Source organism: Coregonus clupeaformis, chromosome 17 (assembly GCF_020615455.1).
Source record: "Coregonus clupeaformis isolate EN_2021a chromosome 17, ASM2061545v1, whole genome shotgun sequence".
Taxonomy (NCBI): domain Eukaryota; kingdom Metazoa; phylum Chordata; class Actinopteri; order Salmoniformes; family Salmonidae; genus Coregonus; species Coregonus clupeaformis.
The window spans coordinates 10,110,713-10,137,771 of NC_059208.1; the positions used below are offsets into that span (position 1 = coordinate 10,110,713).

A 27,059-nucleotide genomic window follows, 5' to 3' on the forward strand; every position below is an offset into this window, starting at 1 on the left:
ATATGCATTGAAGCCGAACTGAAATCTAATCAGAAACACATTGGGTCATTTTCACAGCTTTCTATATCCTTACAACCGGTCAAACTGATGTCATTTGGACATTTTGCACAGAAAATCTTTCCAGTTTTTTTGCATTATTGCATTTTCTCCCCAGTCCCTAAAGGTCTTTGCTCCGTGAAAGAAGATACCAGAGAAAACTTTACCGATATCAAGTAGATTGAAGCATTCATTCTATCAACCTATTACATGATTTTGTTGTGCAATGGTTTACTTAGTCTTCTAGGGCAGTAATGACAGAAGAGAAGCTGCATGTATCTAATTATAGACAAGTTGACTAACAAATAGCCTACCCACATTTCGGAAATTATAAGCAGAAACATATCTAAAACAGGCAACAACAAAAAATCCTGCACCCCCTTTCAAAAAATATTTTGCTGTCTTTGACTGTAGCCTATAGCACATTTTCTATATTTGCGGGTTAGGGTTGGGTGCGGGCCTCAGATTTTCACTTTATCACATATAGTCGGGCGATTGCTGATGGGTTATTAGCAATTGCGGGCGGTTGCGGGTGAAGAAACAGCTGACCCGCGCACCACTAATGTGTGTATGTATGTGTTTGAGGCTCAGGAGGCCAACGCTGTCAGAACATAGAGCTGCCTGAATAAGCTGTGATGTCATAAATCGAAACTTGCTTGGCCTAACTGGAGAGGAGTAGCACAGCCAGTTTTTAAACTTTTTACTGCTAAGCTAAGAAACCTTTCACCCAGTTGTTTCTGCAAGAAGTGTATTAATGACAGGCAAATAAGAAGGATATCAAAGGATCTAAAACCTGAAATATGACTTCTACATTGCAGCATTTTGTTATAATCATAAATTAAGGCAGCACATCAACTTAAGCAGCCTTGTAGTCTATAACCTGTTCAAGTTAAGAGAACATCAAGAGAACATCCGTGCATAAAGTGGACATATATAAAGAAACAAGACAGCTGGTTTTGTTGAGCACATCTCCTTGGCCCTGTGTATGGTGGCCTCAACAAGATCTCATAGTTTTCCCTTCGAAATTCAACGTATTATGGATGAACGTTTACTTTTGCCGCATTAATTCCGCCTGGTTACAGGGTTAATTCTGCATGGTTACAGGGTTAAAACAGAAACAACTCAAAGGGTTAAGTTTAGGTATTAATTCCGAGTGGTTAAGGTTAGGGCTATGGTTTGAGGAAGGCTTAAAAACAATGTGCTGTTTCCATCAACTATCATCAAGTATTCTCACGGCTTGCTAGAGCATTGTGAACTGTGGTGGTGCAGTGGTCCAAGCAGTGCCCTCTTACTCTGAGCATCACGAGTTCGTGGCCAGTTCTGGGCAATCTTTGATTCTATTATTTGTGAGCACCGAGGAAGGCATATATCCAGGGGCGCAACTTTGGTTTTAGAAGTGGGGGGGACATAATTATATTTTATTTTTCATCAGCCTACCAGACCGCTCGGAGGCGTCCGCATGGTCCTAAAGCACACCATTGCCTTGTTTTGTATCACATTCCAATGATAAAACTGGGGGGGGGGGACAAAAAAGCCCCTGCATATATCACGTTCTCAGTACCTTTTCAAATGTCTGAAATCGGTGTCTATGTATGGCCACACATAAAGAAACATTAAGACGAGTGCTTTTTTCATTCTTCTCTTTTCTTCTGTTTCGTTCCAGACAGCTGGCTGTTGATCTGTATAAGGACTATTAAGACCTGTTTAATGTGCTGCGGCTGTAGATAGGGGTGTAGACGGGAGATTGGCGGGGCACACACACACACAGATTGGAGGAGCAAGGGGCGACGGAGCGGTCTACTCTGTCATTAACGTGCCCATCGCTGTTATTGCAGGCCTAATGACATCCCTCTCAGACGGCATGCTGGGAAAACGGCACCGGGAGGCCCGGCTCTATCGCCTGCGGGCACCAGCCACCCCCTCCCATCAAAGAGCATTTTAACGCGTCTCTTCCTTTTCCTGAACGAGGGACACACACACTCTCTCTCACTTTCCTCTTTTCCTCCCCCCAAAAAAGAGAGAGACAAAGGCCCTCCAGATAATGTCTTTCACGGATCAGTGACTCTACAGGGGTTCCCTCCTGCCTCCCTTGACATGGGAAAATTAATAGTTCCTCTTTGAAACAAATTGGCATTACACCCCTCGATGAATTAATGTCTGGATGCTGCTACCCGCCTTGACATGGGGGATGGGGACAGGGGTTTGTGAGGCGATGAAATATAAAGATGCATCTGACAGCGTTTCATTTTTCAACCCGTTTGTATATGAATGTGTGTGAGAGAGACAGAGAGAAACAGAGAGAGAGAGAGAGAGAGAGATAGAGAGAGGGAGAAAATAAAGAGAGGGAAGGAAGAGGGGGGAGGAAGAGTGTGTGTGTGTTTGTGTATAAATGTGAGACAGAGAGAGCGAGATAGAGCAGTGAATGGAGGATTGTGAAGACATGCATGAGTGTGTGGAGAACAGCCCCCTGCTGGTGCTGGCACATGACTGCAGTTTAAATGGGGGTTAGAGTCCTTTGTGTGGATAAATAATATAGAGCAACATATTTTGAGTCACCCTGCTGTCTCTGGCTCCACTCAACACTCCACTACTGTAGGCTTGGATCTGGGATCAATCCCAAATGGCACTCTATTCCATATACAGTTGAAGTCGGAAGTTTACATACACTTAGGTTGGAGTCATTAAAACTTGTTTTTCAACCACTCCACAATTTCTTGTTAACAAACGATTGTTTTGGCAAGTCGGTTAGGACATCTACTTTGTGCATGACACAAGTAATTTTTCCAACAATTGTTTACAGACAGATTATTTCACTTATAATTCACTGTACCACAATTCCAGTGGGTCAGAAGTTTACATACACTAAGTTGACTGTGCCTTTAAACAGCTTGGAAAATTCCAGAAAATGATGTCATGGCTGCTGGGCACTCTGGTGATGGAGGGCTTGGACACCGTCATGTTGGACATCTGGGACGACGTAGACATGCAGGACCACTGTAGGGCCCAGGGACACAACCGCCGAGACATTCAAAAACAACATCTCAACATTACACATATTTTAAGCAGGGCAGAGTTTTTGTGATTAAGCTTCCCTGGCGTATTGGGTTTGCACTTTTGGTCCGATTGCATTGATTCCATTCCGCCCAGCAAGCTAAATCACGCATACCGCTAAAGTATTTGACAGATTATATATATATATATATATATATATATATATATATATATACAGTTGAAGTTGGAAGTTTACATACACTTAGATTGGAGTCATTAAAACTCGTTTTTCAAGCACTTCACAAATGTCTTGTTAACAAGGTATAGTTTTGGCAAGTCGGTTAGGACATCTACTTTGTGCATGACAAGTAATTTTTCCAACAATTGTTTACAGACAGATTATTTCACTTATAATTCACTGTATCACAATTTCAGTGGGTCAGAAGTTTACATACACTAAGTTGACTGTGCCTTTAAACAGCTTGGAAAATTCCAGAAAATGATGTCATGGCTTTAGAAGCTTCTGATAGGCTTATTGACATCATTTGAGTCAATTGGAGGTGTACCAGTGGATGTATTTCAAGGCCTACCTTCAAACTCAGTGCCTCTTTGCTTGACATCATGGGAAAATCAAAATAAATCAGCTAAGACCTCAGAAAATGAATTGTAGACCTCCACAAGTCTGGTTCATCCTTGGGAGCAATTTCCAAACGCCTGAAGGTACCACGTTCATCTGTACAAACAATAGTACGCAAATATAAACACCATGGGACCACGCAGCCGTCACACCGCTCAGGAAGGAGATGCATTCTGTCTCCTAGAGATGAACGTACTTTGGTGCGAAAAGTGCAAATCAATCCCAGAACAACAGCAAAGGACCTTGTGAAGATGCTGGAGGAAACAGGTACAAAAGTATCTATAGCCACAGTAAAACGAGTCCTATATCAACATAACCTGAAAGGCCGCTCAGCAAGGAAGAAGCCACTGCTCCAAAATCGCCATAAAAAAGCCAGACTATGGTTTGCAACTGCACATGGGGACAAAAAAAAATTAATTTTTGGAGAAATGTCCTCTGGTCTGATAAAACAAAAATAGAACTGTTTGGCCATAATGACCATCGTTATGTTTGGAGGAAAAAGGGGGGTGCTTGCAAGCCAAATAACACCATACTGAGTTTAAACGTATTTGGCTAAGATGTATGTAAACTTCCGACTTCAACTGTATATATTTAATGTCAAATGATCAAGCATTCAGAGTTTAATGGTTGCAATTTCCTTTCCCCTTTTTATGACTGCAGTTGTCCCAGACTGCAGTTGTCCCAAAGCTTTGTGTAAGGAGGGTTCTTTTTTTATGTTGACAACAATTCTTTATGTCAAATTGAATGAATGTCATAGAGACAGAAACGATATTATAACCATAATGTATTTGTGGAAATTAAGTTTATTGGCACTTTAACATTTACAAAGTATCTAAATACATACTCTTAGCAAATGCATATCCCCCACCCCAAAAAAATACATGACCTTTTCCTTGTTGCTTTAATGTCAAATCAAAACATACAATAATACATTGGTAGCACTTAAACAGGTAAACCAAAGGCAAAACGTGTTGACTTGGGTTGTAGTTTCTGGACAGACTGTGTTAAAAGCCAGAGTTTGAGATTTGAGACTGAAAAAATCCTACTAAAAACAAATGTTGTTTGTTTCCTTTTACTTGTAGTGCTGCCACAAACAAAGAGGATAGCTGACTTCAAATGGATTTGTGCTACCAACAGGCCACATCATGTGTATAAGGTTACTGACATGTCAGACAGTATGAACATAAATGCATACAAATAGAAAAACTAAACTCATTAAAAAGAGGACATGACAATCGATAGAGAAGACCAGATAGCGCATTTAAAAAAATCATACAAGACCTGTACAGCAAATAGTGTTTCAATTCAATGGTGATGAGAGATTGTATAAGAAATACTCGACACCACTGAAAAGTTAACATACCGTGTATGTAAACATGGCATTGAGGATATAGCATGATCCCAGATCTGTTTGTGCTGTGCAGCCAACTCTAATGGTTCTTATTTGTGACAGCACAAACAGATCTGGGACCAGGGTACTGAGGATACGGTGAACACCATACTGTATTCTGATTAGTGTATAAAATAGATCTGAGGGAAAATGTTTGGTTGGTCAGGTTCATAAAATTCCTGGACTAGAATCACCACTTTATTTTAAGAATGTGAAATGTCAGAATAATAGTAGAGAGAATGATTTCTTTCAGCCTTTTACTTATTTCATCACATTCCCAGTGGGTCAGAAGTTTACATACACTCAATTAGTATTTGGTAGCATTGCCTTTCAATTGTTTAACTTGGGTCAAACATTTCGGGTAGCCTTCCAAAAGCTTCCCACAATAAGTTGGGTGAATTTTGGCCCATTCCTCCTGACAGAGCTGGTGTAACTGAGTCAGGTTTGTTGGCCTCCATGCTCGCACACACTTTTTCAGTTCTGCCCACACATTTTCTATAGGATTGAGGTCAGGGCTTTGTGATGGCCACTCCAATACCTTGACTTTGTTGTCCTTAAGCCATTTTGCCACAACTTTGGAAGTATGCTTGGGGCCATTGTCTATTTGCAAGACCCATTTGCGACCAAGCTTTAACTTCCTGACTGATGTCTTGAGATGTTGCTTCAATATATCCACATAATATTCCTTTCTCATGATGCCATCTATTTTGTGAAGTGCACCAGTCCCTCCTGCAGCAAAGCATCCCCACAGCATGATGCTGCCACCCCCGTGATTCACGGTTGGGATGGTGTTCTTCTGCTTGCAACTGTCTCCCTTTTTCCTCCAAACATAACGATGGTCATTATGGCCAAACAGTTCTATTTTTGTTTCATCAGACCAGAGGACATTTCTCCAAAAAGTACGATCTTTGTCCCCATGTGCAGTTGCAAACCGTAGTCTGGCTTTTTTATGGCGATTTTGGAGCAGTGGCTTCTTCCTTGCTGAGCGGCCTTTCAGGTTATGTCGATATGGGACTCGTTTTACTGTGGATATAGATACGTTTGTACCTGTTTCCTCCAGCATCTTCACAAGGTCCTTTGCTGTTTTTCTGGGATTGATTTGCACTTTTCGCACCAAAGTACGTTCATCCCTAGGAGACAGAACGCGTCTCCTTCCTGAGCGGTATGACGGCTGCGTGGTCCCATGGTGTTTATACTTGCGTACTATTGTTTGTACAGATGAACGTGGTACCTTCAGGCGTTTGGAAATTGCTCCCAAGGATGAACCAGACTTGTGGAGGTCTACAATTTCTTTTCTGAGGTCTTGACTGATTTCTTTTGATTTTCCCATGATGTCAACCAAAGAGGCACTGAGTTTGAAGGTAGCCCTTGAAATACATCCACAGGTACACCTCCAATTGACTCAAATTATGTAAATTAGCCTATCAGAAGCTTCTAAAGCCATGACATAATTTTCTGGAATTTTCCAAGCTGTTTAAAGGCACAGTCAACTTAGTGTATGTAAACTTCTGACCCACTGGAATTGTGATACAGTGAATTATAAGTGAAATAATCTGTCTGTAAACAATTGTTGAAAAAAATTACTTGTGTCATGCACAAAGTAGATGTCCTAACCGACTTGCCAAAACTATAGTTTGTTAACAAGAAATGTGTGGAGTGGTTGAAAAACAAGTTTTAATGACTCCAACCTAAGTGTATGTAAACTTCCGACTTCAACTGTACATATCCTTTAACAGTCTGACTGGTCTGGTTCAACCAGACACTTTCCTTGGGTTTTATATTTATTTGATTTCATCTCTGCTGCAAATTAAATCCACGACGGATACCCCTGAAAACATAAAGCTATCACTGGGCTCCACTTAATGAAAACTTTCTCTGTCAGAATACATTGATGTACTTTTTCATGAAGCTCTTATATACAAACCATATAAATACTATTTAGAATATATAACCTAGAATAGATTCTAGATTGTATATTTATATATAGATTGTATATTTAAAACCTACATGTCAGTGACATCATCTCCAGTTACCCTAGCGAGTGTGAGGGTTCAGCCCTGTCCCTTTTGAAAATACATACTATTCCCTCTAAAAGATGACCAAATACATTCTGTTCTCTAAAATATACTGTTCCTCTGGCTACAAAACTAATGTGGATAGTACCTCTGTGCTCTGTACCATGTCTTACAGAGGAGAAAAGATTAGTTAGCCTGGTCCCAGATCTGTTCGGGCCGTCTTGTTGCTTGTGTAGTCATTAGCTGCAAGACAGCACAAACAGATCTGGGACCAGGCTAGAGATGAGCAGTAATGTCAGTAAAACTGTGAGACACTACAGACTGTCCTGTTACCTACAGATCTTTGAAGTGGAATTGATGACACTGACCGACTGCTGACCACTAACATTTGATTATTGTGCTCAAGATAAGGTCACACTGTTGCTTTTGTTTCAGTTGGGAATTTCAGTTGGGATTTCGTGCTCTGTCGTTTCCTCTTTGACAGAATCGTCCTCTTCGTCCTCCTCATGTTCCTCCTCACGTTCCTCCTCTTCCTCCTGAAACATAAAACAACATATAATAGGGTCAACACAGAATATTCAGGCACAGTATTTTCCTCACCTGGGTCCCCAAAATGGGTCTCTGGAAGGTGAAACATATCAAATGCCTTTAGACCACAGTTGGACAAATCACATCCTAACTCACAACCACAAATTTGATTTTTAGAAAGGTCTGTCACAATACCAATAGAGATAAGTAGTTAGTGTTGGTAGGTTAGTGTTGTGCTGGTGTTAGTGGTGACTTCCCTGCTAATGACATTGCTCAGCAGCCATTTCCTCTTAGAACAAAGAGTTGTAGTCAGGGTGGGCCCAGGGAGGGCAGGCGACAGCAGCAACAGTGACTAAACGACTCTGACAGATGCAATTATCTCCTCCTCTAGAGGTTAATCACATCAACACACCATACACAATGTTAGAATCAGCAGGCCTTTACATCCACACTAGGCCTACACCTCATGTAGGTCTGTCTATCTGCACGTACGTGCGCATGTACACACACACTCCTTAAAGTTTTCAATTTCCTCTCACAGTATCCTCTATATCTAACTACATAGCAGGGTGGCTATGGTACATTCCTCAGTGCTCGTAAACACTCTCCATTAGGGCTGTGATGGTCATGGAATTATGGATGACGGTGATCAGTCTATCATTTTAATGGTAGGTTTATTTGAACAGTGAGAGACAGAATAACAACAAAAAATCCAGAAAAACGCATGTCAAAAATGTTATAAATTGATTTGCATTTTAATGAGGGAAATAAGTATTTGATCCCTCTGCAAAACATGACTTAGTACTTGATGGCAAAACCCTTGTTGGCAATCACAGAGGTCAGACGTTTCTTGTAGTTGGCAACCAGGTTTGCACACATCTCAGGAGCGATTTTGTTCCACTCCTCTTTGCAGATCTTCTCCAAGTCATTAAGGTTTCGAGGCTGACGTTTGGCAACTCGAACCTTCAGCTCCCTCCACATATTTTCTATGGGATTAAGGTCTGGAGACTGGCTAGGCCACTCCAGGACCTTAATGTGCTTCTTCTTGAGCCATTCCTTTGTTGCCTTGGCCGTGTGTTTTGGGTCATTGTCATGCTGGAATACCCATCCACGACCCATTTTCAATGCCCTGGCTGAGGGAAGGAGGTTCTCACCCAAGATTTGACGGTACATGGCCCTGTCCATCGTCCCTTTGATGCAGTGAAGTTGTCCTGTCCCCTTAGCAGAAAAACACCCCCAAAGCATAATGTTTCCACCTCCATGTTTGACGGTGGGGATGGTGTTCTTGGGGTCATAGGCAGCATTCCTCCTCCTCCAAACACGGCGAGTTGAGTTGATGCCAAAGAGCTCGATTTTGGTCTCATCTGACCACAACACTTTCACCCAGTTCTCCTCTGAATCATTCAGATGTTCATTGGCAAACTTCAGACGGCCCTGTATATGTGCTTTCTTGAGCAGGGGGACCTTGCGGGCGCTGCAAGTTTTCAGCTCATTACCTCATATACCTCATAATCTCAGCTCATTACCTGTATAAAAGACACCTGGGAGCCAGAAATCTTTCTGATTGAGAGGGGGTCAAATACTTATTTCCCTCATTAAAATGCAAATCAATATATAAACATTTCTGGATTTTTTTGTTGTTATTCTGTCTCTCACTGTTCAAATACATCTACCATTAAAATTATAGACTTATAATTTCTTTGTCAGTGGGCAAACGTGCAAAATCAGCAGGGGATCAAATACTTTTTTCCCTCACAGTACCTTATTCACATAAATATTCAAACCCTTTGCTATGAGACTCGAAATTGAGCTCAGGTGCATCCTGTTTCCATTGATCATCCTTGAGATGTTTCTACAACTTGATTGGAGTCCACCTGTGGTAAATTCAATTAATTGGACATGATTTGGAAAGGCACACACCTGTTTATATAAGGTCCCACAGTTGACAGTGCACTTCAGAGCAAAAACCAAGCCATGAGGTCGAAGGAATTGTCCGTAGAGCTCCGGGACAGGATTGTGTCGAGGCACAGAGCTGAGGAAGGGTACCGAAAAGGTTCTGCAGCATTGAAGGTCCCCAAGAACACAGTGGTTTGGAACAACCAAGCCTCTTCCTAGAGCTGGCCGCCCGTTGAAACTGAGCAATCGGGGGAGAAGGGCCTTGATCAGGGAGGTGACCAAGAACCCGATGGTCACCCTGGCAGAGCTCTAGAGTTCCTCTGTGGAGATAGGAGAACCTTCCAGAAGGACAACCCTCTGCAGCACTCCACCAATCAGGCATTTATGGTAGAGTTGCCAGACGGAAGCCACTCCTCAGTAAAAGGCACATGACAGCCCACTTGGAGTTTGCCAAAAGGCACCTAAAGGACTCTCAGACCATGACAAACAAGATTCTCTGGTCTGATGAACTCTTTGGCCTGAATGCCAAGCATCACGTCTGGAGGAAACCTGGCACCATCCCTACGGTGAATCATGGTGGTGGAAGCATCATGATGTGGGGATGTCTTTCCGCGGCAGGGAGACTTGTCAGGATCGAGGGAAAGATGAACGGAGCAAAGTACAGAGAGATCATTGATGAAAACCTGCTCCAGAGCGCTCAGGTCCTTTGACTGGGGCAAAGGTTCACCTTCCAACAGGACAATGACCCTAAGCACACAGCCAAGACAACGCAGGAGTGGCTTCAGGACAAGTCTCTGAATGTCCTTGAGTGGCCCAGCCAGAGCCCGGACTTGAACCAAATCGAACATCACTGGAGAGACCTGAAAATAGCTGTGCAGCAACGCTCCCCATCCAACCTGACAGCGCTTGAGAGGATCTGCAGAGTAGAATGGGAGAAACTTCCCAAATACAGGTATGCCAAGCTTGTAGCGTCATACCCAAGAAGACTTGAGGCTGTAATCACTGCCAAAGGTGCTTCAACAAAGTACTGAGTAAAGGGTCTGAATACTTATGTAAATGTGATATTTCAGTTTTTTATATTTAATACATTTGCACAAATGTATAAAAAACATTTTTTGCTTTGTAATTATGGGGTATTGTGTGTAGATTGATTAGGGGGAAAAAACAATTTAATCAATTTTAAAATAAGGCTGTAATGTAACAAAATGTGGAAAAAGTCAAGGGGTCTGAATACTTTCCAAATGCACTGTATATATATATATATATATATATATATAAATATATATATATATAAATATATATAATTATTTTTTAGACACACATTTTCTCTCCTCGGTTCCTGACTGCATGTGCTGCTGCTGCAGGGAGGAGGGCATTGCCTAGGCAACCAAATACTCATTTGCTACAACTTCTTGCTTGTTTCAGCAAGGAGCAACAAAGTTTGGACTCAACCTCACGAATGCCTGGCCGTTCAGTCTTCAGTCATCTGTTCGTTCCACACAAAAAAAATGGTTATGACGGTTATTTTATTTTCATGAAAGTCTTCATCCATAACCATCGGTTGCACGGTTATAAAGTAATTGTGCCAGCCCTATTAACTATGGTATTTATTATAACACAAGAGCAAATCTCCCAAACCTCCCAAGTGCACTTCAACAGCAGATAATACCCCCCAGGTATTCAGATATCAGAGTATCTCTCGCCCCATACAGTATCTAAGGATGCGTCCCAAACGGCACCTTATTCCCTATATAGTACACTGGGAATAGAGTGCCATTTGGAACGCAGCCTAACTACGTAGCAGAGTGGATCCCCCAGGCTTGTTAACTGTGGAGTTGTAAATCAACCAGGGCCAGAGTTTAGTTCTGGTTCATATATCACCCTGTAACTCACACAAACCTTGTCTGTGACTGCACCTCCCTGGACACACTTTTGATATGCAGCCTCCCCCCCGGTGAAAAATGACTTACTTTTTCCTGAACTCAGGATACTTCTCTACTTCCCTACTCCGCCCGGCCCTTATGGGCCGATATAAATCTATTGTTGCCGGGGATGACATGTCGTGAACCCCGGCCGCCGTACGTATCGGCCCGTGCCATCCACCAAATCTCTCTGACAAGCCTGCCAATTTTCCAATTACCTGTGGTACCATTCACTATCACATCCCCAGGCAGATCTCCCTTCCTCCCCCTCTCTCTCTCCCTCCCTCTCTCCTTCCTTGATGTAGTGTCTGTCCCTGGAGATAAGGGTGAGGGGAGGGGAGACACCCCTGCTCCAGGCCTCTTGGGGACTGATTTGCGGGGCCCTGCTGCTGATCTCCTCCCAGGAGTATGACGGCACTACACAATATACACTGAAGGAGCTAAAGAGAGAGACGGAGGCCAATAAAAACATGGAAACGTGCTGATATGATCATTCCTGCACTGCTGTGGGATTCATTAAAGAAGCCATTGAATTGGAGGATATGAACAATGACAAGTAACTAACCACAACTCTGTGGTGTACTCTTTCCATTATGACAACGACCATGGGAGTTAGCAAGACAGCACAAACAGATCTGGCACCAGGCTAGGAGAAACCCTGGGCCTGTTCCGCAACAGAAACAGGAGAGTGAGATAGTGGGACCAGCCTTGTGTCAGGGTCCCTGACAGACAGAATTTATATTTGCTCTGTGAGGAGCGGAGCAGAATGGAGAGGCAGAGAGCCACCAGAAATATGTCTCCCCTCAGAGGGCCTGGAGAAAGAGAGAGAGCGGTGGAGGAAGAGGGGATAGGAGGGAGAAACTGACAGGCTCTGGCATATCTCCATCACTCTCCAATGGTCCCCAGCCCTGTGGCACCAGCAGCGTATACATGTATGATAATGAAATGTCATACTCTTTATTCTAATTGAGTTTGGTGTTCTTAAAGGGCCTGCAGAGCCTGTCGTCTACCGCTCTCCTGCTTTCTCACCTGCTGCTGCTACTGCTGCTCTCAACATGTGAGTCTGGAAGGAAGGGAGGGGTGGAGGAGGAGGAGAGGGGTGGAGAGAGGAGAGGAAAGAAGGAGGGGAGAAAGGAGAGAGAGAGGAGAGGGGAACAGGGGAGTGAGAGAGAGAGAAACAGGGAGACTACTTCCCCCACACAGGAGAAGGAGGGCAAGGAGGAGGGGGGACGAGGAGGAGAGTGAAGAGAACCCTAGGTGGCAACAAAGGCCCATGGAGCTGCTAATGTGCTTGAAGCTGAGACCTCCGCTGCCTGGTAGGAAGAACACCATCGCTCTAAAAGACCATCCCTCCTCCCTCCATCCCTCCATCCCTCCTCCCTCCATCCCTCCATCCCTCCTCCCTCCATCCCTCCTCCCTCCTCCCTCCATCCCTCCATCCCTCCATCCCTCCATCCCTCATCCCTCCATCCCTCCATCCCTCCATCCCTCATCCCTCCTCCCTCCATCCCTCCATCCCTCATCCCTCCATCCCTCCATCCCTCCATCCCTCCCGCCCACACACGCCATGCAGGCAACTTCATAAAGCGGGATTAAAAATAATGCTGTAAAAGAAAATGTAAATGTCCAACGCTGCATGTCTCATTCTTTAATGAGCTTTAGCACCGGTCCTTTATCAAGCCGGTGCAGTCCTCAAAAGAATTAGCAGCTAATTAGTATGACTTATTTTCTTTATCGTGTTTTCTGCTTTTATTGTATTTAGTAGTGTGGTTGTCTGCGGTGCACTGTGTGCGTGTGGTGGAGGAAGCAGTGCTATGGTACTGGGTTTCTTTGATAGGTGCTGCTGGGTGGTTCTGAGGGGTTTACAGCATCCCAGCAAGGTATTGACGCTCCTAGAGCCACATGAAAACACCCACAGTGTGAACAACATTAAAGCATACAAATAACTAACAATTAAAACACCTCGTGACCCAAACTAATGTCCAAAAGAGAGCGTACACAGATAGACACTGGTGAGAAGCCCTGTCTGTATTCATAGTCAAACACTCTCTATTCACAAAGACGTTTAGTCATTTTGAAAGGGATAGATTCAATTCTAATGGCACAAAACAAATTGATTAAGCCAATGACGAGTCGGGTGTCTGTGTGTGTGAGTGACTGAGAAAGAAAGAAAGAAAGACTGGATGTATTTGAGTGTGTGTGTATGTGTGTCAGTGTTTGAGCATGAATGTGTGTGAAAATGTGTATAAGTGTGTGTATGAGAGTGGGAGTTTATGAGTGTGAATGTGAGTGTGTGTGTATGCATGTGTGCACTGATTTAAAGCCTCTGTTGCCATTCAGGTGAGGACACAATAGCGTTGGTTGGGTCATAAACAGTCGCTTCATTAGCTTGTTCAGACTGCGTTAAGCGCTACATTTAACCACCTCTCACTCACACACGCTGCCTCTTCTCCTCTCTCCCCTCCTCTACCTCGCTCTTCTCTTCTCCGGTCCTCTTCTCCCTGTCTTCTACCCATCTCCTCTCCCTCTCTTTTTCCCCCCTCTCCTCATGTCTTCCCCTTCGTTGCTCCCTACACCCCACCGCCCAGCCAAACCAGTCACCAGAACGCAGCACAATTACATTTCATGACTGGGCATATTTGTGATTCCCATTTCATTTATTACAAAGGGCATTCATTAATCTCCCTTCTTTTCCGAGAAGCGGAATTCCATTTTAGTGAGCCGTGACAGATACTGAGGTGAGCCTACCAGGCCAGGCCTAATTTAATCAGAGGTAAAATGCACAAGCGGGAGGTTTTTTATCCTCTGTTTGATAAGCGCTGATGCTCACAGGGAAAATATATGGTGGCGGCGGTGTGTGTGTGTGTGTGTGTGTGTGTGTGTGTGTGTGTGAGGGGAGGGGGAGAAGAGAAGTCATTTCTCTCTGTTTCCAATTTGAACCATTTAAAATGTGGCACGAAATCATAAATAGCGGCTAAAGTGCTTGGTAGGAATCTGCAGGTCAAAGTGGCCCAAGTGCCTCCTCCATTATCACTGAGTAGTGGAGATGAGAAACAAATCAAGAACAAATAAAAACAACAGAAACGTCAGAGAAGCTGAACATGAGGAACCAGAGGACAAGTCAATGAGAAGCCTGGCAGGTTGAGGGATTCCTGACTGCTGAATGTGGCTATGGAGGACTGGAAGGAGCACAAAATTGCATTCCAATCATCTGTTCTTTCTCCCGAAGTGTGCACTTGTTCACTTCCCTCCATGGATTTGACAGGAAATAACTGGTGCAAGTAGTGAACGAGTGCACACTTCACGAGGAATAATTAATTATTGGGACATACCCCTAGAGAGGTACTATAGGGTGATTAAACTACAGGATCACTAGAGAGGTACTGTACTGTTGACTGGTTATCTAACTACAGGACACTACACTAGAGAAGTACTGTACTGTTGACTGGTCATCTAACTACAGGACACTACACTAGAGAGGTACTGTACTGTTGACTGGTCATCTAACTACAGGACACTACACTAGAGAAGTACTGTACTGTTGACTGGTCATCTAACTACAGGACACTGGAGAGGTACTGTACTGTTGACTGGTTATCTAACTACAGGACACTACACTAGAGAGGTACTGTACTGTTGACTGGTTATCTAACTACACTAGAGAGGTAACTCCTGAGTGGCGCAGTGGTCTAAGGCACTGCATCGCAGTGCAAACTGTGCCACTAGAGATCCTGGTTCGAATCCAGGCTCTGTCGCAGCCGGCCGCGACCGGGAGACCCATGGGGCGGCGCACAATTGGCCCAGCGTCGTCCAGGGTAGGGGAGAGAATGGCCGGCAGGGATGTAGCTCAGTTGATAGAGCATGGCGTTTGCAACGCCAGGGTTGTGGGTTCGTTTCCCACGGGGGGCCAGTATAAAAAAAAAAAACGTGTTCACTAACTGTAAGTCGCTCTGGATAAGAGCGTCTGCTAAATGACTAAAATGTAAATGTAAAATGTACTGTTGACTGGTTATCTAACTACAGGACACTACACTAGAGAAGTACTGTACTGTTGACTGGTCATCTAACTACAGGACACTACACTAGAGAGGTACTGTACTGTTGACTGGTCAAAGCCACAGAGAAGTACTGTACTTCTAACTACAGGACACTACACTAGAGAGGTACTGTACTGTTGACTGGTCATCTAACTACAGGACACTACACTAGAGAAGTACTGTACTGTTGACTGGTTATCTAACTACAGGACACTAGAGAGGTACTGTACTGTTGACTGGTTATCTAACTACAGGACACTACACTAGAGAGGTACTGTACTGTTGACTGGTTATCTAACTACACTAGAGAAGTACTTTACTGCTGACTGGTCATCTAACTACACTATATAATATATATAATATATAATATATATATATAATATATAATATAATAATATAATATATAATATATAATATAATATAATATATATAATATAATATGCCATTTAGCAGACGCTTTTATCCAAAGCGACTTACAGTCATGCGTGCATACATTTTTTTTTTTTTGTGTATGGGTGGTCCCGGGGATCGAACCCACTACCTTGGCGTTACAAGCGCCGTGCTCTACCAGCTGAGCTACAGAGGACCACACTACACTACACTCGAGAGGTACTTTACTGCTGACTGGTCATCTAACTACACTACACTAGAGAGGTACTGTACTGCTGACTGGTCATCTAACTACACTAGAGACGTACTGTACTGCTGACTGGTAATCTAACTACACTACACTAGAGAGGTACTGTACTGCTGACTGGTCATCTAACTACACTACACTAGAGAGGTACTGTACTGCTAACTGGTCATCTAACTACACTAGAGAGGTACTGTACTGCTGACTGGTCATCTAACTACACTAGAGAGGTGCTGACTGGTAATCTAACTACACTACACTAGAGAGGTACTGTGCTGCTGACTGGTCATCTAACTACAGGACACTAGAGAGGTACTGTACTGCTGACTGGTCATCTAACTACAGGACACTACACTAGAGAGGTACTGTACTGTTGACTGGTCATCTAACTACAGGACACTATACTAGAGAGGTACTGTACTGTTGACTGGTCATCTAACTACACTACACTAGAGAGGTACTGTACTGCTGACTGGTCATCTAACTACAGGACACTATACTAGAGAGGTACTGTACTGCTGACTGGTCATCTAACTACACTAGAGAGGTACTGTACTGCTGACTGGTCATCTAACTACACTACACTAGAGAGGTACTGTACTGCTGACTGGTTATCTAACTACAGGAAAATACACTAGAGAGGTACTGTACTGTTGACTGGTCATCTAACTACAGGACACTATACTAGAGAGGTACTGTACTGCTGACTGGTTATCTAACTACAGGACACTATACTAGAGAGGTACTGTACTGTTGACTGGTCATCTAACTACACTACACTAGAGAGGTACTGTACTGTTGACTGGTCATCTAACTACAGGACACTATACTAGAGAGGTACTGTACTGTTGACTGGTCATCTAACTACACTACACTAGAGAGGTACTGTACTGTTGACTGGTCATCTAACTACACTACACTACACTAGAGAGGTACTGCTGACTGGTCATCTAACTACACTACACTATAGAGGTACTGTACTGCTGACTGGTCATCTAACTACAGGAAACTACACTAGAGAGGTACTGTACTGCTGACTGGTCATCTAACTACAGGACACTATACTAGAGAGGTACTGTACTGTTGACTGGTCATCTAACTACACTACACTAGAGAGGTACTGCTGACTGGTCATCTAACTACACTACACTAGAGAAGTACTGTACTGCTGACTGGTCATCTAACTACAGGAAACTACACTAGAGAGGTACTGTACTGTTGACTGGTCATCTAACTACAGGACACTATACTAGAGAGGTACTGTACTGCTGACTGGTCATCTAACTACACTAGAGAGGTACTGTACTGCTGACTGGTCATCTAACTACAGGACACTAGAGAGGTACTGTACTGCTGACTGGTCATCTAACTACAGGACACTACACTAGAGAGGTACTGTACTGCTGACTGGTCATCTAACTACACTAGAGAGGTACTGTACTGCTGACTGGTCATCTAACTACAGGACACTAGAGAGGTACTGTACTGCTGACTGGTCATCTAACTACAGGAAGATACAGTAATGAGTAATTGCCGCCAAATTGAAGCGAGCCCTGCTGGTCTAGCTGGGGTGCCACTTCCTTATACAGTGAGGGAAAAAAGTATTTGATCCTCTGCTGATTTTGTACGTTTGCCCACTGACAAAGAAATGATCAGTCTATAATTTTAATGGTAGGTTTATTTGAACAGTGAGAGACAGAATAACAACAACAAAATCCAGAAAAACGCACGTCAAAAATGATATAAATTGATTTGCATTTAATGAGGGAAATAAGTATTTGACCCCCTCTCAATCAGAAAGATGTCTGGCTCCCAGGTGTCTTTTATACAGGTAACGAGCTGATATTAGGACCACACTCTTAAAGGGAGTGCTCCTAATCTCAGCATGTTACCTGTATAAAAGACACCTGTCCACAGAAGCAATCAATCAATCAGATTCCAAACACTCCACCATGGCCAAGACCAAAGAGCTCTCCAAGGATGTCAGGGACAAGATTTTAGACCTACACAAGGCTGGAATGGGCTACAAGACCATCGCCAAGCAGCTTGGTGAGAAGATGACAACAGTTGGTGCGATTATTCGCAAATGGAAGAAACACAAAAGAACTGTCAATCTCCCTTGGCATGGGGCTCCATGCAAGATCTCACCTTGTGGAGTTGCAATGATCATGAGAACGGTGAGGAATCAGCCCAGAACTACACGGGAGGATCTTGTCAAGGATCTCAAGGCAGCTGGGACCATAGTCACCAAGAAAACAATTGGTAACACACTACGTCGTGAAGGACTGAAATCCTGCAGTGCCCGCAAGGTCCCCCTGCTCAAGAAAGCATATATACAGGGCCGTCTGAAGTTTGCCAATGAACATCTGAATGATTCAGAGGAGAACTGGGTGAAAGTGTTGTGGTCAGATGAGACCAAAATCGAGCTCTTTGGCATCAACTCAACTCGCCGTGTTTGGAGGAGGAGGAATGCTGCCTATGACCCCAAGAACACCATCCCCACCGTCAAACATGGAGGTGGAAACATTATGCTTTGGGGGTGTTTTTCTGCTAAGGGGACAGGACAACTTCACCGCATCAAAGGGACGATGGACAGAGCCATGTACCGTCAAATCTTGGGTGAGAACCTCCTTCCCTCAGCCAGGGCATTGAAAATGGGTCGTGGATGGGTATTCCAGCATGACAATGACCCAAAATACACAGCCAAGGCAACAAAGGAGTGGCTCAAGAAGAAGCACATTAAGGTCCTGGAGTGGCCTAGCCAGTCTCCAGACCTTAATCCCATAGAAAATCTGTGGAGGGAGCTGAAGGTTCGAGTTGCCAAACGTCAGCCTCGAAACCTTAATGACTTGGAGAAGATCTGCAAAGAGGACTGGGACAAAATCCCTCCTGAGATGTGTGCAAACCTGGTGGCCAACTACAAGAAACGTCTGACCTCTGTGCTTGCCAACAAGGGTTTTGCAGAGGTGTCAAATACTTATTTCCCTAATTAAAATGCAAATCAATTAATAACATTTTTGACATGCGTTTTTCTGGATTTTGTTGTTGTTATTCTGTCTCTCACTGTTCAAATAAACCTACCATTAAAATTATAGACTGATTATTTCTTTGTCAGTGTGCAAACGTACAAAATCAGCAGGGGATCAAATACTTTTTTCCCCTCACTGTAGGCTACCTCTCGGTGCTAATCATAAATGCTTCCCCACATAGTGAGAGACAGGTGGTCATCATAATGGTTCCCCTCGTGTGGTGCAAGACAGGTGCTCATCAAGGTTCCAGAGGAATGGAGACTTCAGGAAGTCTATGAACTCTCACTCTCTATGAAGACCATTATATAATGGACAGGAGAGTACAGTCTTTCTCGCTCTCTATGAAAACTATTCTGTGTTGGGGAGTAATGAACTCCATGTAGTTCAACTAGTAATTTAACTACATTTTGCAGTTGCTTGATGGTAGTTGGACTAAATTAAAATCTTGGTAGTATTTTCAGTACTTAATTACTTTTTTGACATGTAGCCGTGTAGCTAACTACTGGAACTACACACACACAACTATCTTTGCAAAAAGCAAAGGAAAATATGGGTGAAATAGGCAAGACTTTCCATTATTTTTCAGCATCAGACCTGACTAATTCTCACTTGAAACATAGTCTTTGTGTTTAATAGGCTAAATTGCACATTCTATTAACATCTGACTATGACATTTCAGATATAATTATGATAATTTACCACAAAGTAGTTTGGATGTAGTGAACTACTTTTTCAAGTATACTTTTCTTAAAGGTACCTTAACTTCTTCCAGTGTGAAGTAATTGGTAAACTCTACTTTCAGAGTAGCTTCCCCAACACGGAGACTATTATATTATGGACAAGAGAGTACAGTCTCTCTCTCTCTCTAGACTATTATATTATGGACAGGAGAGTATACTCTCTCTGTGTCTCAGTCTCTCTCTCTATTATAGACTATTATAAAGAGGAAGATACAGTCTACAGGAGGCCCTCTCTCTCTCCCCTGATACTCATTAGTGTGATTTATGGCATCGATGAGACACACTCCTCCACCCAAGCATTTGTTAAATGGTGTGTGTGCCCCTAAAACCATCCAATCTAAACTATGTTGGACAAACAGCCATCAAACTCAAAGTAATTTCAAGAAATTCAATGAAATACACAAGAGGCCCAGTTAGCCCTGGCCAAAGGACCTTAGTTGCACCAACATCTCAATTAGCTGGAGCCATGTGTGTGTATAGGGAGAAAACTCCATCCATACTCAATGTTACCTTTGGGTTGCTGATAAGGTAGCTCTATTAATAATGCATTGTCTGTCTGGGAAGGTACAGATGCTGGAGAGGGAGGGAGGGAGGGAGGGAGAGAGCGAGAGAGAGGGGGGAGAGAGAGACAGAGACAGAGAGAGATGCTTGGGAGAGAGAGGGAGAGACAGAGAGAGACCGAGATAGAGAGATGCTGGGAGGAAGGGAGGGAGAGAAGTAGGGAGAGGCTCTAGCTATTCCCCTGCATGCTTCCTGTCATCTGGAGGGTTGACATATCTTTTACTCCAAACCAATTCCTCCACACTTTGCCTTTTTAATGTATTGTATAGGCCTATATTTGCTCGGCCGCACAAGCAGGATGCTCAGCCCATACACTGGTGTTTGTTCCTACTTTACCTTGTCATAAATGTTGTAGACACAAAATTGTTCTGTTTGATTTTCACTTGCATATAAATCTGGCCAAATTTGAAAAAGGCCATTATCAAAAGATTAGCTAAACTCCCCTAATGCTCTAAGACCATTGCTTTACTTTCACTAACAACAGAGTGGTTGTTGCGGCGTCGCAAAGAGGTTATAAGATGTATCAGCAGGTCTCAGAGAGTGGTGGCATGTGCAATCTTCTGTGTCTTTGTGTCTGCTGCTCCCACAGTCTTCATTACATAGAGTATACATCCAGTATGTAGTGGAGGTGGTCCTGGGAGCTGAGTTGCCACCATGTAACAGGGTTATTATGCTGTCACAGCACATTTCAGGGAGTGGTGGCGTAGTCCCATTTTCATCACATCTTCATGGTCTGCTCCAGTCTGAGAGTCTATTACTTCATGGCCATACAGCAGGTATTGTCCTGTAGGGCTCCCAGTAGTGAAGTGGCCACCATGTAGCAGGGTTATTAAACTTGGCTCCTGAGTAATGCTCCTATAGCGGTGGTCACGGGGGACCCCAGCAGAACAGCAATCACAGATCACACAATGCTGTTAACTTTCTGCAAATTGGCCCCTGAGAGGGGTGGCCGGGGGCCCGTGGGGGCTTAGTTAAAGTGATGGAGGTGACTTCTGGTCATTGATTTTCCCTCCGTCTTCAGTTCAGCCTCTCTCCCAGCCTACCCGGCAACCCTGGACCGCAGACCGCTGCTACTGCAGTCCCCACTGTCGAGTTTAGCCGTCCCCTCTAGCCTTTAAATCACACTAAACTGTGGTTAAACATGGGCCATATGTGAAATACCACCTCCATTTATGAGTTTATTATGCTTTGGCTGGATTGAGAACGAGTCGCTTGTTATTTATCTGGTCAGTCTTTAAGGCATGCAGGTGTCCTTATGGAGGGAATATAGAATAGTGTGGGGATCATGCACTAGTATAGGGGCTTCTTGTCTTCAACTGTGCTGGACCAAACTAATAGATTGAAATTCAAACTGAGTGGGAAAGGATTATCAATAGAAAAATCAATACAATACTAACTGAAATGTTTTTTGATTTTTCTGAGATAAAACCTGATCTGATGTTAGTTGGTGAAACACTGTCCCCCAATCTCCTCTCATCTCTCATATCAGATGTTATAAATGTCATTCCATCCCATGAGTAATGATCCTATTTGACTTCTACTTTCCTCTCCTCTAGTAAAGCCAGCGGAGTGTGACAAGTCATTAACTTAATTAGGCTAACTTAATTAGCTACTTTCACAGGTCAAGTGCAAAGCCTCCTGATTGATGGCTCTGCGTGTAAAAGGTAATCGTCCTCCGAATCGGGTAGAACATCAAAACAACATGCAAACGCACATTAACTGCAACCCTGTAAACAATTACAAAACACTTAGGGTACGTCCCAAACGGTACCCTGTTCCCTATAGTTCAATATTTTAAAGAATAGGGTGCCATTTCAAATGACATATAAACTGCATCAAAAAGCACATTAACTGCAACCCCAGTAAACAACGGCAAAACACTAGACTAGGTCCGATCACGTAACTGCTCATATCATCAAATGAAATACAAACACAGTAACGCACGCACACGAAAACACCAACTTTGATTACTTTAAACACACAAGTAGTGTTCAACTTCAAGGTCACGCTACAAACAAATTATGCCATTTTGAACTTGGTCATTTCTTGGCAAAAAAAGACAAATCATCCCTCTTTCACGGACAGTTAGAATACTTTTGATGACATGAAAAGTCCCAAGTGTATCTAAAGAAGCTCTGCCCACACACTAACCCTCTGTCCATCCGCTACAGAGCGTTTCAAATGCTTTAACTGCTGCCTGGGCAACTTGAAGCTGCTGGCATTTCAAAGCACTCAACCCCCTCTCCTCTCCACACGACCAGGCCCAATACATTACAGAGGCGTCTAGATAGAGAGCAGGCAGGCAGGCGGGTAGACACGATGCAGGGTGTAAATAGTGCGTACGGCGCAGTAAATCTTGCAACTACTTCAGCCCAATGTTTGGATCAGACTAACGGTTCACAGGCATATCTGTGTGCTTTATTTAAAAGACAGTGAAGACATGAACAGGGCGCACTGCACTGTAAACAAATATTTGTTGTTTCAACAACAACAAAAAGAAGATGGTAGTGCGTACGGCCCAGTACATCACTGGGGCCAAGTTTCCTGCCATCCAGGACCTCTATACCAGGCGGTGTCAGAGGAAGGCACGGCAAGTGGTACCGGAGCGCCATGTCTCGGTCCAAAAGGCTATCTATTGTTTACTTAACACTTATTTTTCTTAAAACTGCATTGTTGGTTAAGGGCATGTAAGTAAGCATTTCACTGTATGGTCTACACCTGTTGTATTCAGCGCATGTGACAAATAAAACTTGATTTGATTTGAAATAAAGCTTTAAACAAGCCCCTCTCGGCACCGCAGCGGCCGAGTAACGGGCTCTGGAATTAAAGGCCAACTATATATTACGGTAAGACTGTCAGTTTATTACTGGGATCTATTGGGCCAGGACCTGGGGTGACAGTGAGAGGCAGGGATGGCGGGAGGGATGTGGCCTTGGTCAGGCCACAGGTTTATCTAAGCCAGGCAGGCAGGGAGAAACAGAGCCTCTGTAATGAACTGCTGTCTAATAAAGACTTTTATTACCCTGGCCTAGCCGCGCGCGCACACACACACACACACACACACACACACACACACACACACACACACACACACACACACACAGGCACAAACAGAAATGTGTGCGACTGCTGACACCAACGAGCGCATTTCTACATACAACCGTAAACCGACGGCGATGCTGGGAAAGACGATTCATAATACAAACCATGTAATAACAGAAACAGAAAAATCATCCTTGGAGAGAGATTTCAGTATTAATCAAGAGCTCCGAGGCAGAATCTTATTTACTGTGACCTTTAGAGAGAGAGAAACACTCTGATACACAGAGAGAGGATAGATGGATGGAAGTTAGAGTGGATGACTACTTGTGGGGTCCACAATATCAAGTGAAATCTTGCTACTACTTCAACCCAATGTTTGGATCAGACTAACGGTTCACAGGCATATATGTGTGCTTTATTCAAAAGACAGTGAAGACATGAACAGGGCGCACTGCACTGTAAAACAAATATTTGTTAAAAAAATTAAAAAATAAAAAGTTGCATTGACTATTTCAAGCTTAATCAAGCTTAATATTGTGTTACCTCAAATTACATCCAATTTACTTTGACTCACTGGCTGGCTCCTGTGTCTCCACTCCCAACCAACCTAACTACTATCTCTCCTTCAGTTCCATTCTTTCTTCCTTAATTAAGTTCCTTCCACTCAGCTACTAGTCAGCCAGGGCTGGGACGGATAACAAATCACCTTCCACTTTGCAGCACGTTCTGATCATCTAGCTAGAGCTCCATCTTCCTCCCCCACTGTCAGACCAACAGGCTGACACAGCTCTGTGTGACCCACCCACCCACCCATCCCCACTGTCTCCTCTCCTCCTTCCCTCTCCTCTCACAGGTAAATCACCGTTGAGACGTTCGGTCAGGTGCAATTCAGCTGCACTTAAAGTTGGCATTTAAAGCAACATTGCTATCCCAAAGGCACAAGCGATTTCGCAGCACGCAGCAGTGGCTTGGCATTTACAAGCTGCATATTATAGAAGAACTTTCCTTAAATACTGCTCTCATCTCCCAGAGCGCAAAGTCGAGGCAATTATCTCCAACACTCACTTCCACCTATTACTGACTTAATACCTTAAAACACATTAGAAGGTTTTTGAACCGTTTGTGTTATGTTTACCACAAATAGGAAATTGTGGCATTTGTACAAACAAGATGAATGTACGTAATGATTGTGAGATGTTTTGACAAACACTTGTATCATACACTGTTGCTTAGACTTGGATGCTCATTAATACTCAATTAAATAAATGAAAATTGCTAAAAGTTTGACACTTCAGCTATAGTCGATATACTTTGGTTTTAGATTTACATGTTTAGATTTACATTTTAGTCATTTAGCAGACGCTCTTATCCAGAGCGACTTACAGGAGCAATTAGGGTTAAGTGCCTTGCTCAAGGGCACATCGACAGATTTTTCACCTAGTCGGCTCGGGGATTAGAACCAGCGACCTTTTGGTTACTGGCACAACGCTCTTAACCACTAAGCTAACTGCCGCCAACAGCAGCACTTCTAAAAAGAGACTTGTTTAATCCCTGTGCCCCCCCATCCCTTTCCATTCCCTTCTTTCCCACCTTCCAACCCTGAAAAGCTCCTTTCCATTGTGTGTTTGTGTGTGTGTTTGTGTGCTTCTTCCAGTGAGTGTGTGTCCTCCGACAGTCTGTTCAGATCAACACACACTAACAGCAGGATAGTGTTCTGAGTCTTTCCTCTCCCCTTTGACTAATACTATTTACACCAGAGCAGTAGACACAGGCAGCATATTATAGTCGGTAATGCTCTCAACATGGCTCTTTATTATCAGAGTTCAGCTCTATGTATGGTTATAAACTTAATCTCCATCTATGCTTTGTAAAAACAATTAAGGTTATATTAATGTGTATTATCTCTTTGTGAACCAGCATGGCACTCTGGTTGAACTACACAGCTATGAGAACAATATAAATATGCAAACATACAGGAGGACTGTAATGTTGGGCAGAAACAACAACAGTCCAATCTGTTGTTGCAGAAATCCTAGGATAGTTGTTGATCATTTACACCGATGCATCTTCATGCCTCCTTCCCAACAGCGCTATAACAACACGCTTTAGAATAACTACAAGTCTCCAGTCAGCTATCTAACATTTTAACCCGCCACTAACTCTGCTATCTAACATTTTAACTGTGCTTTAACCTTTACATTTTGCCTGTAATTTAACGTATCATTCCCAGCATGCAGCGTTTTCAGTATGGCTCAGGCTTTTATTTTCTCATCCTCCTACTGCAACATCAATTAACCCCCATTTTCCACGTACATAGAGCCAATAGGACAGACTGACCTTTCCCGGAGAAATTGAAATGCGCTTTACATTTATCAACTTAATTAGGTTCACAAGCTGCCGCACGCTACCCTTGATTACACGGTAATTCAATAAGAAAAACATTATTTAAAATGCAAACGGAGGAAAATAATAAAAAGTGCTTCTGGTAGGACTTGCCATTTTCAGTTAGGGACATTTCAAATGAAAATGGATGACAATGGCGTAACTATGAGGACACTGGTGATGGTAGCGGCCATTTTGGCTTCCTGTCAGGTTCGGTTACAAGGTCAAAAGACACACAGCCCGGGAAGCAGATCGGAGAATTTAAGCGAAGCCATGGCTGTTGTCAATGCTTGTCTCTTACCACTTCAAACACGTGCTTCTCTCCCTTTGATCCTTAATATCCATATAACTATACATTTCCTTGTAAGATTTGTTGTAGGTTAATATTTAGCTGTTTAACTGTTGCTTCAATAATGTGATGGAGTCAGAATAAGCCGAAAGAATACGTCATCACCATCACCCTGTGTGCCTACACAAACACATACACACACACACACACACACACACACACACACACACACACACACACACAGTCTTGCGCAGCTAACCTTGTGGGGACATACAATGCAGTCCCATTCAAAATCCTATTTTCCCTAACTTTAAACCTAACCTGTATCCTAACCCGTACCCTTACCCTAACCCAAAAACCTAACACTATCTTCTAACCCTAACCTTAACCCTCAACCCCCTAGAAATAGCATTTGACCTTGTGGGGACCAACAAAATATCCCCAATTGGTCAAGTTTCTCTTGGTTTACTATTCTTGTGGGGACTTCTGGTCCCCACAAGTATAGTTAAACACGTCCACACACACACACACACACACACACACACACACCTTGGAGGAGGAAGTGTCACACTCCTGGCAAATCCAGCCGTATCCTGTCTGCTTGGGAGACTTCTTCAGGGGAGGGTCCAGACAGCCAAAGTGGTAGCACAGACAACACTCATCACACCTACAGGAGAGAGGAGAGGTGGGGCAGGTGTTACATACAGTGGAACACACACACAGGAGCGCGCGCGCACACACACACACACACACACACACACACACACACACACACACACACACACACACACACAGTTCCAATAGAACTCAGAGAATATTCTTCAATGGAAACTTGTTTAACATCAGATATGTGCAGTGCGGTGTGTGACATTTGTTGGATATTTAACAATGATTTACTTAACAAACAGTAATAATAATTACAATAATAAT

General features: G+C 43.4%; 1 protein-coding gene across 6 annotated transcripts in view; it reads right to left on the bottom strand.

The window, feature by feature from the left end:
- Positions 1-6,707: 6,707 nt before the first annotated feature.
- Positions 6,708-27,059, bottom strand: part of LOC121586572 (PHD finger protein 14-like) — an 89,835-nt gene continuing 69,483 nt past the window's right edge. For all 6 annotated transcript variants that reach the window (XM_041903360.2, XM_041903365.2, XM_041903361.2 and 3 more), the window contains 2 exons: positions 26,679-26,796; positions 6,708-7,605 (listed from right to left, as the gene is read on the bottom strand). In XM_041903360.2, coding sequence (XP_041759294.2) covers positions 7,501-7,605; positions 26,679-26,796 — 223 coding nt within the window. In that variant the 3' untranslated portion in view covers positions 6,708-7,500. The remainder of the gene's footprint in view (positions 7,606-26,678; positions 26,797-27,059) is intronic.